Source organism: Corapipo altera, unplaced genomic scaffold (assembly GCF_003945725.1).
Source record: "Corapipo altera isolate COAL_440 unplaced genomic scaffold, ASM394572v1 104, whole genome shotgun sequence".
In the NCBI taxonomy this organism is placed as follows: Eukaryota; Metazoa; Chordata; class Aves; order Passeriformes; family Pipridae; genus Corapipo; species Corapipo altera.
The window spans coordinates 605,449-617,674 of record NW_020884920.1 but is presented as its reverse complement, the minus strand read 5'-3'; the positions used below and the strand labels follow the sequence as shown (position 1 = coordinate 617,674).

At 39.8% G+C, this 12,226-nt stretch overlaps 1 protein-coding gene across 1 annotated transcript in view; it reads left to right on the top strand.

Annotated features, from left to right (window-relative positions):
* BAIAP2L1 (BAI1 associated protein 2 like 1) overlaps nucleotides 1-11,946 on the top strand; it is a 35,162-nt gene extending 23,216 nt beyond the window's left edge. Inside the window, exons 4-14 of the mRNA XM_027656572.1 lie at nucleotides 3,414-3,475; nucleotides 3,571-3,642; nucleotides 3,958-4,095; nucleotides 5,300-5,452; nucleotides 5,861-6,028; nucleotides 6,707-6,857; nucleotides 8,036-8,243; nucleotides 8,544-8,618; nucleotides 8,952-9,105; nucleotides 11,228-11,268; nucleotides 11,795-11,946. Of these exons, the coding sequence (XP_027512373.1) occupies nucleotides 3,414-3,475; nucleotides 3,571-3,642; nucleotides 3,958-4,095; nucleotides 5,300-5,452; nucleotides 5,861-6,028; nucleotides 6,707-6,857; nucleotides 8,036-8,243; nucleotides 8,544-8,618; nucleotides 8,952-9,105; nucleotides 11,228-11,268; nucleotides 11,795-11,870 (1,298 nt within the window). The 3' untranslated portion in view covers nucleotides 11,871-11,946. The remainder of the gene's footprint in view (nucleotides 1-3,413; nucleotides 3,476-3,570; nucleotides 3,643-3,957; nucleotides 4,096-5,299; nucleotides 5,453-5,860; nucleotides 6,029-6,706; nucleotides 6,858-8,035; nucleotides 8,244-8,543; nucleotides 8,619-8,951; nucleotides 9,106-11,227; nucleotides 11,269-11,794) is intronic.
* Nucleotides 11,947-12,226: the final 280 nt, after the last annotated feature.

Sequence of the window (12,226 nt, the reverse complement as noted above, 5' to 3'; positions counted from 1 at the left end):
TGAAGTTGTTCAATTTCCATTCTACTTGGACACTGTTACATGTAGAATAGGGGCTGTTTTGTCTTTCCTGACTTAGTCTTCTACAAAAACTTGCCTCCTTCTATAAATTTTATTTGGAAGGGCCATCAAAATGTGGTTAACCCATTACCTTAAACTGGCAATAAAGAAACATGTAAAAATGCTCTCTATTTATTCAAAGTGCAGAATCTGATGTATAATTTAAATTTTAATAGGTCAGAGCATGCTCACTGTGGGTTCTTTTCACATTTTGAATCAACATTTTGAAAGAGGAAGTTAAATGAGGGAGCCAGTACATGGAGTGCCTGTGGATTCCTAGTAGCAGGGAGGAGATCCCAGCATAAAGTGGGTTTTCTGATACACAGCACAGGGAGTCTTTGGTTGAGAGAAAAAGAAAATGCAATTAGAGAGAGAGACAGTCACTGTCATCCAAACACGCTGTTTAAAAGTGTTCTAGAACACTCTAAAATAAACCCCTAAAATAATCCAGTGCAAACCATTCAGAAGGAAGTGTAGTTTCTAAAGTTCTCCTCAGGACATGTTTTGGCAGTATTTTTCGTAACCGAGACGAAAAAAAAAAAACAAACCTGTTTCTACCCAAGCAGTCAAAGCCGAAAGACTTGAAGGCTGCAGTCAGTTCAGGAGACAAAAATAACCCCTGTGCGCGTCAGGTTTTCCAGCGCGGCCGGCCCAGGTGAATGGGGGTTTTATGGAGCAGGGGCAGGGCAGGAGAGAGGGAAGAGGGAGGGAAGAGGGAGGGAGGGAGCCACGCAGAGCTGAGTCAATACCCGACGTTGTTGGATGTCTGTCCCCGCCCGGAACGCCCGCGGTGGCTGCGCTGGCGCTGCCAAGGATTAGCTCAGTGCTCTGCTTTGGCTCAGAGCGTACTTCTCACAAAGAGGCAGAATAAGTTCATTTTAGAAGTACAAAAATCTATAAGGGTAATTATTTTGAGGGCCATTTCTACTCTCGCCCAGAATTTCTGTAGCTTCCCAAATAGCTTTCTAGTCTGCATATGTAAAACCACACAAACTTTGTCATTTTATTTGTATTTCTTGATTATATTTCCTGCTTTCTTGTAACAACATTTTCCTTTTTAAGTTGTAGATAAGCATTTACAAAACTCTTCTAATTTTAAAAGCTCTTTAGATTCTAAAATGTGTCATTTCATTTGAGTTGGTGAAACAAACACCATGGACTAAAGTGTATTCACTTCTGTAGCCTTAAAATAACACAGCTCAGGTCCGTTACTTCAAGTGTTTGTGTAACCACATTGTATTTACTTTTCTATTGCATGTGAGCAACTAATTACTATAGCATCTCTCTCTTCTTATAGTGTTTATATTTCTGTAGTCACCAGCAACTTTAAATAGGAACAAAAAAGGCATAGCACTCTGTTGGCTGGACAGAAGGACCCAGAGAAACTATACATATTTTTAAAAAGATACAGCACCTCTCTGCCATCTCCCATTCTGTGTGCAAATTCCTTTTTCTTGCTAGTCAAGGGGTTGTCTGATATCATTGTGTTCTGATTCTTTCTTCTAAGTCTTCTGTAGTCTGCTGTGCAAAGAGAGACTCCTGAAAATTCAGACCTGTGTTTCTTCCTGAACCACCTCATGCTTCCCCATAAACAGTAATACAGATCCACATTTTGCATTATTCAGTTAAATATCTGCTGTGTCATACACAGGAGATAAGGTTCTCGTTTCAAAGAAACTAAAATCTTGAGGTGGTGTAACTTGAGAATGGGAGAAAGGTGGTAACACATACCCAGGCACTATGAGAATGGTTCTGCCTTATGTGGGGAGGTTGCCAAATCACCAACCTGCACTGTGGGGAGACAAGTTTGGATGTTTGTGGAGATGAGAAAGGAGAAGATGAGAAGGTTCTCATGAAGAGGTCTGTCATTCATTTTATCAAGCCAAATTTTTTAATCTTTTGGGAGCTTTTCTGAGCATTATGGGATGATAAGTCTTTGCTAACTAACACAGAGCTTCTCAAAGACTACAGATGGTAGAAAACAAGATTTGTGCAGCAGCATGCAGTTAATGCATCCTCTCTTTTTTAACTCAAGAAATTAAACTGAAATTGTGTAAAATAACAAAGGAGGGACACAGAGTCCCATGCAGTGACTGCCAGCCATGTGCAGGAGTTTCAGAGCTGTGGGTTGCTCTGTAGCCCTGCCTGTGTGCTAGGACAGCAGGACTGCAGCTTAAATACTGCAGGCACCTGTGTGGCAAATACAGGTGGGACACCTGCAAGGCTGATAGAGGGATAGAGGGATTACTGGAGGAGGTGTGCCAGGGAACCAGCTGTGGAACTGAACCTGCCGGTCTTGCTGTGGAAATGGAATGCCAGGGAAACATATCTCCAGTCAAGCCTTTCAGATGCAGCCCAGTTTGGGATTCTCATTGTGGCCCTGGCACTTCCAGTTTTTGTAACGGCTCCTGGCTGGGAGTTGACTGATTTGGGTGAAGTCAAAATTCAGGGCCCTTCCAACTCCTCAGCAGTGTGTTGCAATCTCCCAGACCAGGCTGGCACACACTCTGTGTGTCAGTGCCCCAGCAAGGAAGGGAGTGGGGATGATGTGGCCATGTGCCCCAGGCGGGGTGATGTGGCTGCATGCAGGGCTGCACCGCAGTTTATGATGGTTTGTGCACAGAACCACACCCAAAAGACTGAGGGATTTTTCCTCTATATCCTCCTGAAGTAAAATGAACCAGTTCAGCTTTTAATTGCTCACAGTTCAGAGTAAGCAGGTTAAGTTTGTGCTGGAAGATAGCAGAGCAGAGCTGGCATACTCAGGATCTCTTGAGAGGATGCTGAGAAATCTGCTTTGTCCTGGCCCTTCGTTAATGCTGTACAGTTGGGCCACAACCACTGATAAAATGGGGGAATTCATTTTGTGCACCACCTCTGTTTTAGCAGGTGTGCTGTGGGGGAAGGGAAAGGTTACTTTGTTGATTCTGAAGGTGCTGTTACTTAATGAACATCAACGTTTAATTTTCAGCCTAAGAAAGGGAGAGCAGCTACTTGTACAGTAACAACTCCTGTGCTGTTCTCTGACTTGGCAAGAAAAGAAGCTGTTACTAAACCAACGGGAGCTATTCTGGAGAGAAGGAAGTATTTATTTTGTCTGGCACTCCATGCCACTTTTGCATAACAATGCATGATTAGTTATTCATCTATCACTTAGGAGCTGCTTGGTTTGTCTGTGGCCAGAGAGAGTTATTTATTTAAACCGCTGTGGTGAGCAACAGCAAGAAATTTCCTATCCCTCTAAAATAGAGTCTAGTTAATGAGTATATTAGGTAAATGTATTTTATTACTGCTCTTTGTTAACTAACTTCAGAACTCTATGAAAGAAACCAATGTGGTTGTATGTTTATCAACAGGCCAAGTTCTGGTAGAAATCTCAAGAACACACAAGAAACTTAATGACAGTCTAGAGGAGAGTGTAAGTTAAATTACTTTTTTAAATTCATTTTCCTTGTGAAATTATAAATTGCTTTTGCCAATTTTTAATAACTCTTCATTCATTTGTTTTTAAAGTTCAAAAAATTTCATAAAGAAATTATATCTGAACTGGAGAAGAAAACAGACCTGGATGTGAAATATATGACTGTAAGTATACATTCAATTGTAAAACTCCTATTTTATTTGTCTATTGCTAGTCAAAGAATTTTTTCAGAAATTGTTCCCAAATAATTAATTAATCAATAGGCTAGAAATTATACATAAAGATGGCCAAAATTTTCATGCTTAATTTAAGTTAAAAAGGGAATCAATTTTATGACTTCACAGGTCCTTAAAATGAAAGCAACTGTTGAACTCATTTGGTGGGTGTGAGAGATCTCAGGGATGGCAGAAGTGCCTCAGTCACTTACCCAGCTCCAGGGCTGAGGGCATTAAGAGCTGTTATAAATGCTTTGATTGCAGGCAACTTTAAAGAGGTACCAAACCGAACACAGGAGCAAACTGGATTCTTTAGAGAAGTCTCAGGCTGAGCTGAAAAAAATCAGAAGGAAAAGCCAAGGAGCACGAAATGTAACGAAATATGAGCATAAAGAAATGGAGGTCAGTGCACTGTCTCTTATTTGTTTCTTCCTTTGTATGAGAACTGGTCAACCGAAAATGTTAATGATTCCTGAAAGTTGGTTTGTATTAAAGGCACTCCTAGAGGATGTATTCCAGCTGAAATTGAGCTCTCCACTGTGTGTGTTCAGAGACTTCTGTTCTAGTTTCTAGATTTCATCCCTTGACCACTGGGTCAATTGATTTTTTTTTGTTGTTTTTAAGTACCTTTGTAGCTACACCTTCATGCAGAGTTTTACACAGGGAGTCAGCTAAGATATGCAAATTCAGTAGTAATTTGCTATAAATTTATTTCCCAAAGTAGGCAATGTCAACCTGTGTTATCAGTTACTGCCTTTCCTACTGCCTTTAATCCAGTATTGCCATCTTGAGGAGAAATCTGAAATGGCAGGGCACTGAAGACAAACTATTTTAAAATTAGGAATGGTTGTCATGTGTCTCTGAAAATACTTGCCATTGATACTTTTATTTGCACAATACTTGTACTTCGTGCTAGCTTATTTTTTTTCCATATTTTTCTATTTTAAAATTCAAATAAAGCTTTGTTTATAACTCAGTACAGTAAATGTAGATGGTAGGAGCTCCTATTTCTTAGTGCCTATCTTTTAACCTGCATTCATAACAGGTTTGTTTTTTTACGGTTCTGGCTCTGGGTCTGAGAGTTCAAGGATTAGCATTTAATCACAGTTTAGCCATGAATCCTCATAACCTCAGATAAATATAGTTGAGCCTTTTTAGTTCATTCACTTCCCCCCCTTAAATGAAGTAGAGATTCCTCAGAGCTTTGTGTGAGTAAAGGAACTACTGTGGAGCAGACAAGGTAATTAGTCTAATTAGACACCTGTGGCTGTACAATTGCTCAGCACAGTCACTGCTTTGATGCCAGGTTCTTATCTACTGCAGAGTTTTATTTAGAGGCTAAAAGACTTTCTTGTTTTGCTTCACTTCCCCCCCACCACGGCCCCTAAATAAGCTGTTGATGCCTGTAGGGACAATACACCTTTACCTGATGGGATGGGGAAGTCAGGTGTGTGCAGGAAAAGAGAAGGGCTTGGAAGTAGAGCCACGCACTCCACCTTTCCAAAAGCTATTTCTCAGGCTTTTGGAGTTTACTTCAGTAGTTGGATATAGTGTCAAATAAAATTCAGAGGCTTTATGTGAATTTTTTTTCCTTTTTTCCCCTCAGTATTTGGAAACAGTGAGCTCTCGCCAGAGCGATATCCAGCGGTTCATTGCAGAAGGCTGCAGAGAAGCTCTCCTTGAAGAGAAAAGAAGGTTCTGTTTCCTGGTTGACAAGCACTGCAGCTTTACCCAGCACATGCACTTCTACCACGTGCAGGTCAGTGAACAGAAATGAAATCCCTGAAATCCAGTCCTAGAGGAGATCTTCAGTATCTCCTGCAGCACATAGATCACACTGCCAGAAATATCCAGGGAACACTGAACTGCCAGACAAGTGTTGTGGTCAGTTCATAGAAAATGCTTACAATACACTATTCTATGAAATGTATTATAGCAACAATCAAGGGTTGTTGTGACTTTTTAAATCCAGTATCTGACCCTGCAAAAGGAGAGTCCCTTTTTACAACATATTATTTGTTTCAAAGAGGTATGGCTAAGAAAAATCTTAGAAAATACTTCCATGTTGCTGGTGTTAACAGTTTAGTGTAATGAAAGTTAGCCAGTAGGTCTGTGCAATTTTATGAAAAAGCATATCTCTGACAAGTACCTTTTAACTTGGATGCAGTGTGCAGACTTCCTAAAATCCAAGCTGCCTGGGTGGCAGGAAACCTGCAGTGATGCCACCAAAGTGCCTGAAAAAGTCAGAATGATGATAGATGAAATAAGGACACCTGGATCCACTCCAGTCTCGGGAACGCCACAGCCTTCACCAATGGTAGAGAGAAATACCATGGTATGTTGTTCTCTGATGGGAGTGGAGGGGCTTCACTAGGTTTTGTTTTTCCAGCCAAACATTTGGGATGGAGTCTATAATGTATCTCAGTGGGAATATACTTGGGTTGGGTGTGGAACCAAAATCCTTAAGCTGAAGCTCTGCTACAGCAAAAATATACAGTACAGCAGAGAGAAGCCCAGCCTCAGGACTACTTTTGTTCTAACCATTCCATTTCCAACATTCTTGTCTGTAAGTGATAGTAATTACATACTCAGTAGTTCAAAATAGACTTAAACAAAATCTTATTTTCTATTTTCTTTCCTTCTTGCCTTCCTGATTCTTATTAGCTTATTAGATACAGGTTGAATTCTCATTTCTGTTTGTATGTTCTGTCACCATTAGTTGCTGAATTTCTAAATGATTACAGTGAACTTCTAAACAAGAAAAATCTGAAGATCATCATGCTATTTGTGGGGAAAAAAAAGGTTATCATAGCCTTCCACTAACAAGTGTTTATCAAGGGACAGAAGCCTCTTACAAACCTATCAGCAATTCCATAGGAACATGACATAAAGATGTCATGTCTCAGTATATATCATTTGGGAGCATTTAAGCACTGCTCTCTAGAATTCAATCTTGCAAATAAGTGATGGCTGTCTCCTCAGTGTTGTGATGTTGTTGTTTTTGTGACTTTAGATTGGAAATGATTTTTATCCTCATCACGAAAATGCATCCAACGTGCCCCCAGCTCCCACAGGCAGGGCCTACACGAGTCCACTTGTTGATATGTTCAACAATCCTGCCACAGCTCCCAAAGCACCTTCTGAGAAACTAAATCATTCAGCAGGTGAGTGTCCCTTTGTTGCAAATTGGGTAAGTGTGAATGACATCCAGTAGCATTCAAAATTACCTCAGGGCTTCTCCACTACCACGATGACATGAATTCCAGGATGTGTAGAGGAGTAGGAAACGGTCTTTACAAAGCATTTACGATCCTCTTATAACAGTGGAGAGATGTGTTATAAGAGAATTTTTTGCAGTAAAATGCAGGTCAGGGTAGGTAGATTCTATTTTAATCACTTTCTGTGTGTCACTGATTAACTCAACTTAAGTGCCCTTATGAATTCCAGTGTTATCAGCAGAAGGCACTTGGCAGTTTTGAACAGGATACATCCGAGGGATTGTTTCGCTGCACAAAACAACATAAACACTCTGCCAGTCCCACTTTGGGTTCCTTTAAGGGCACTTAGCAGTAAGGGAGGAATGCACAAGGGACAAAATGAGCACAGTCTTCTGCTCCTTTCCTGAAATGTAAAATCCTATTAAGATTTATTTTCCAAGTTTCTAATATATTTATTTTTTTACTCTCTCTGACATAGGGAAGGGAAAGAACTAACCCTAGCTCACAGTATAAGAAATTAAGAACTCCTAAATGTGATAGTAGCAATTCCAGCATTTCTTCCTTGAAAATGCATTTACAATACATTGTACTAACCAAATAACACAGTTTTGAGCTCTCCTTTATTTTGTCTTCCAGTAAACATCTAGTTTAAATATCTGCAAAGTGCCAAGTATCTGCAACTCTCCTTGATGCTGAAGCTGAGTGTGAGGCACATTTGAAAGTGAAATCTTGGATTTTATAGACAGCTACTTTTTATAATGGAAAATTTTCGAAGGCCTTTCTTTTACAGCTGTGATTGTTTAGCACTTTTCATGCCAAAAAGGGAAAAATGTACCCAGTTAAAACCTACAGAACTTTTTATGCCTGGTGGTTCAACTTTATTGTGCTGGGTGTGTGTATATAAATGCACGTGCTGTTAAGAACTTCATGGTGATAAGAAACATTGGCAGGTAACTGAGAGGTGTCTAAGTAGAAAGTACAAGGTCTCAGAACTTGATTTGCACTTGATTGTTCCTTTGGTTTTTTTCCTGTCAGATTACTAATTGCATTTAATTTTGTTAGTGTGGCTAATTTTTTCCTTTAATTTCTTTTTTTTTTTTCTTCATGTTTCTTTTTTTTGACAGAGAATTCAGATGATGCCAGTTTATCGCGTTCAACTTCTGTTGCCACGGGACTAAACATAATGAAAAGGCAAAAAGTGAAGACAATCTTCCCACATACTGCTGGAAGCAACAAGACATTGCTCAGCTTTTCCCAGGGGGATATCATCACACTGCTGGTAGCTGAGGAAAAGGATGGCTGGCTCTATGGGGAGCATGACACAACCAGAGTGTAAGATAATCAATATATTATCCACCTTGAACATGAAGGAAAAGCAAGTTTCATCAGATTTTGTTAGCAGATGGGAAATGGTTTTCTACCTTTTTTGTTGGCTGTCTAGGGGACTTGGAGGCTTTCTGTAAGGAAAATCACTGCACTTATTTTAGAGAGGTTTTCCACACTAATTTGGCATCATCCGAAATTGAGTCTTCAAAAATTAAATCTCAGTTTGTTCAGTCTATGGTTTAGTCCAAGTTGTCTTTTGAAAGATTTTTCCAATGTATATAATATAAAAAACCTTTCTCATTACAGAAAAGGATGGTTTCCATCGTCGTACACGAGACCACTAGAAGAATTAGAAGACAAAGCCTTTGCCCCAGTGCCAAGGTAACATTTTGGGTGGCACTTGCAGAAATGCCCAAATCTTCACTAACATTTATTAGAAATGTTATTTCTGTGCTCATGTTCTTTGAGGTTCAGTAACATGTCTAACAATCTGCAGCAGGAGGGCTTGATTACATGAAAGTCTTTTAATGGTTACACAAAGACCCAAGAACGAGCTTTGGAACAGCTGTAATTCAGAGTCCCACTGACTTCAGGGGCATTTTACACCATTACTAACTTCCAGCTCATGCCCTTTTGTGCTCTCCTGGTGCTAGGGATAAGTGAGAGATGTACTGTAGGAACTGAGAACGGCATTTGTTGGGTTCTGTCTTGCAGCCCTGCACCAATCCGAAGTGTTAGTTCTGTAAATCTTGTGGAGAAAGGTGAAGTTGTCCTCCCACCACCAGACTACCTGGGGGCTTCACAGGCAGAGTCTGCCAAAGGTCCTGCTCCTAAAACACCGACGGACAGAGCGGAGCAGGCAGGGCCGGTGAGTGATCCGTGCTGGGAACCCAAACGTTCCACCCTGCTTACCCTCTTCACCTGCTCTTAAATGAGGCCCTGGAATCCTCTACCTTGTGCTTGACTTCAGCCCTGTGATGCAGCTGTGCTCAGGAGTATCAGGAGTTTGGGCATTTCAACCCATCCATCCTGACAGGAAGGGAGAATTGTTCAGGGACATTGACTGACAGTAGTAAGAGACATTCTGCATAGCAAAGCTTCTCAGCAACGGAATCTGTTAAACATGAAAAGAAATTCTCACAGAAAGTAGTACAAATCCATCATCTGTAGTGATTTTGGAGATGTGGGGCACAGGGAACTCTGTATTCAGGAACCCCACAAAAGTTGGTGGTGGGTTTGCAGCTGTCACTGAGGGAGAGCTGTACTAACTCATGTCTATTTAGTAAAGATGCAGCTGAGTGGAAATACATTTTTTATGAACAAATACTGCTACACAGTGCTATTATTTCTGCTATTAAGTCAGCATTCAAACTGACTCAAAATGAATCTAATCAAATTACACAATTACTAGCTTTTTCTTGCTGCTCATTTAAGTATTTTGCTGATCTGTATCTAAGGATGTTTTTGAGACTTTCTTCAAAAACCCTCTTGAAGCAGAGATCACATTCTGAAGGGAAAAGAAATCTCTAATATATATAAAATAATGGAAGCTGATAACTCCTAAGAGTGGAAAATAAACACATCATTTTTGATAATCTAAATTTCCACATGGAAAGCAAGATTAAAATAAATTAGGGATTCTGGAGTATAAAATAATGACCACTTTTGTTGAGGCACCCCCTAAATTCTTACTGTGACCCCACCTTACTTGTTACCTTACAAAACACGAGAGCTGTAGAGGGGAGCTGCTGCACTTGCACCCAAGTCTTTTGCTCCTAAGTCACTATTTATTTTCATTCTTTTGGGAAGTTGCAGAGCTTCCTTGTCTTTCCTGCTTCCGTGCAAGTCTCAAACCCCCACTCCCTCACAAGGCTTTGGAAATAAGCCCAACATTGTACCAGGCTGGCTTGGAGACTCACACAGGATTTACATACTGTGTAAAACAGTCTGCTCACTGTGCCTTCCGTGCAGAAGCAGGAAATTATTCAAGGCATCTTATTTTTGTTTCAGACTACACAGAAAAAATAGCTCAGGATTTCAAGAAGATGAGGAATGGTTCTAGCCAGTTACGTTGTTCATGCTGTGCTGCAGAGGACAGTACTGTGCAGAACAAGATCAACTAACAAAAACAGACTTAGTAGTTGACAAAGTCTTGATGAGAGTTGGTGTTCAGTAAGATGTAATTCAGGCATTTGTTCATTTTAATTAATTTTAAGGGCTAATTAGACCTAAATCACAGTCTAAGTCTATTTACAACTGATGTACATGACCAATTTTATTGAAATTACAAGTCAAGTGTGAGTTAAGAACTCTGCTGAATAAGGTCCTGAATAAATAGAGGTTTCTTCACCTGCATCGTGGTATCATGAATATGGTAACTGGCAGCTGCTGGTACAACCTGGTGTGCCTGGAAAGGAAAGGCTGATAGGCCTTGGTTCAGCCCTGAAATTTGAAATATTAAAACCAAAATGGCCATATAGACTAAATTATTGGTACAAGTCAAGTTGCTCCATAAAAGGTGACTGCATATTCCTGCTTCTAGATGTAAAAATGTATATTCCAATTTTCACTTTGAGCTTTATCTGACACTGATTAGAAGTAATTAGTTTCCAGTTTAAAATACATCATTAAGCAAGAGGGAGGGGGAAAGTAGGAATTAGCTGTTTGCCAAAACTCCCCCATAGCACAACTGGTTTGCCAAAGGCATCAGTTTTCCATTTTATCCCACCTGAAATGCTGCATCCTGGAGCAGCCTGGGACAGAGCCACACTGCCACCTCTTGGGTTACCTTTACTTCACAGCACTACTGTAACCTAATTTTGATGTTCTGAAAGAATCCTGTTCAGTTCAGCTGAACCACATAATAATTGTTCTAAATGGCTAAATATTTTAGCCTACTTGAATGACAGGGTCTCTTTTCCTTAGCAAGATAGTGAGGGTACCTGTAGCATATCTTCATAAACTTACGTAAATATCTTTTTCTTTTACAGAAACCCAACATGAATGGCATTACAAAACCACCTTTTCTAAGGTATATTTTTCACACTTTTAAACTGATTTATTTGTGTTGATTTTTATATTAGCTTATATTATTATATCTCTTGTAAGGGAAAGTAATGATGTTTATCATTCATTTCTCTGGGACCTTTCCCAGGCACTGGTAAAACACTTGTCCCACTTGGCCTCAAGCGAAGTACGATGAACAGGCCCTTCTCAGAAGAATGTAGGTCTCCAGTAATTTGACAGGGAGCAGGACTTAACCTTTCTTTAACTGTCTTTTAAGATTTAAAAGCAAAAATCTTTGAAGAGTGGGAGTTGTTTAAAAAAGTCCAGATCTAACTGAGCATTAACTTCCCAAATTTTGAGTCACTGCAAAGTGAATCCACACATGTAACCTTGTTTTACTAATTCGAGTTAAACTAAAGAGTTGCACAGAATCCTTTAGTCTCAAACCATCACTTACTGTTTGAAGACAACTTCTGTGAAGATGTTGAATTGTTTAAATTTGGGGTTGGATTGCAGCAAGCCTTTGAGTAACTTTATGCATTTCTTTTTAGTGGAGAAAATCCCTTTGCAACGGTGAAGCTCAGACCAACAGTAACAAACGACAGATCAGCACCGATTATCCGATGAATACACGGTCCGGACACACGACCTTCTTCCTTACCAACACACCAGTTCAGTAATGACAATTGCTATCTCAACTTCTTCTAAAAAATTTATTTAAATGTAATTACTGTATAATATTGGCATACTGGAACGGAGCTCTGATGTTTTGTTAAAACCTTTGCTTTCTAATGAGGTAATTGCTTTGGGCTAGTGTTTGAGCACCTGGGCTTGATTTTACAGTATGCCTTTTTTGTAGTAGGATTTGTGAAAATGCTGGAGGATAGTTTGGATGCTCTAGTGAATCAGTGTAAGTAATAGCTCACAGATCTGAATCTTTGGCATTCATTATTTGGAAGCTGCAATGGTAAGTTCTAGAATAT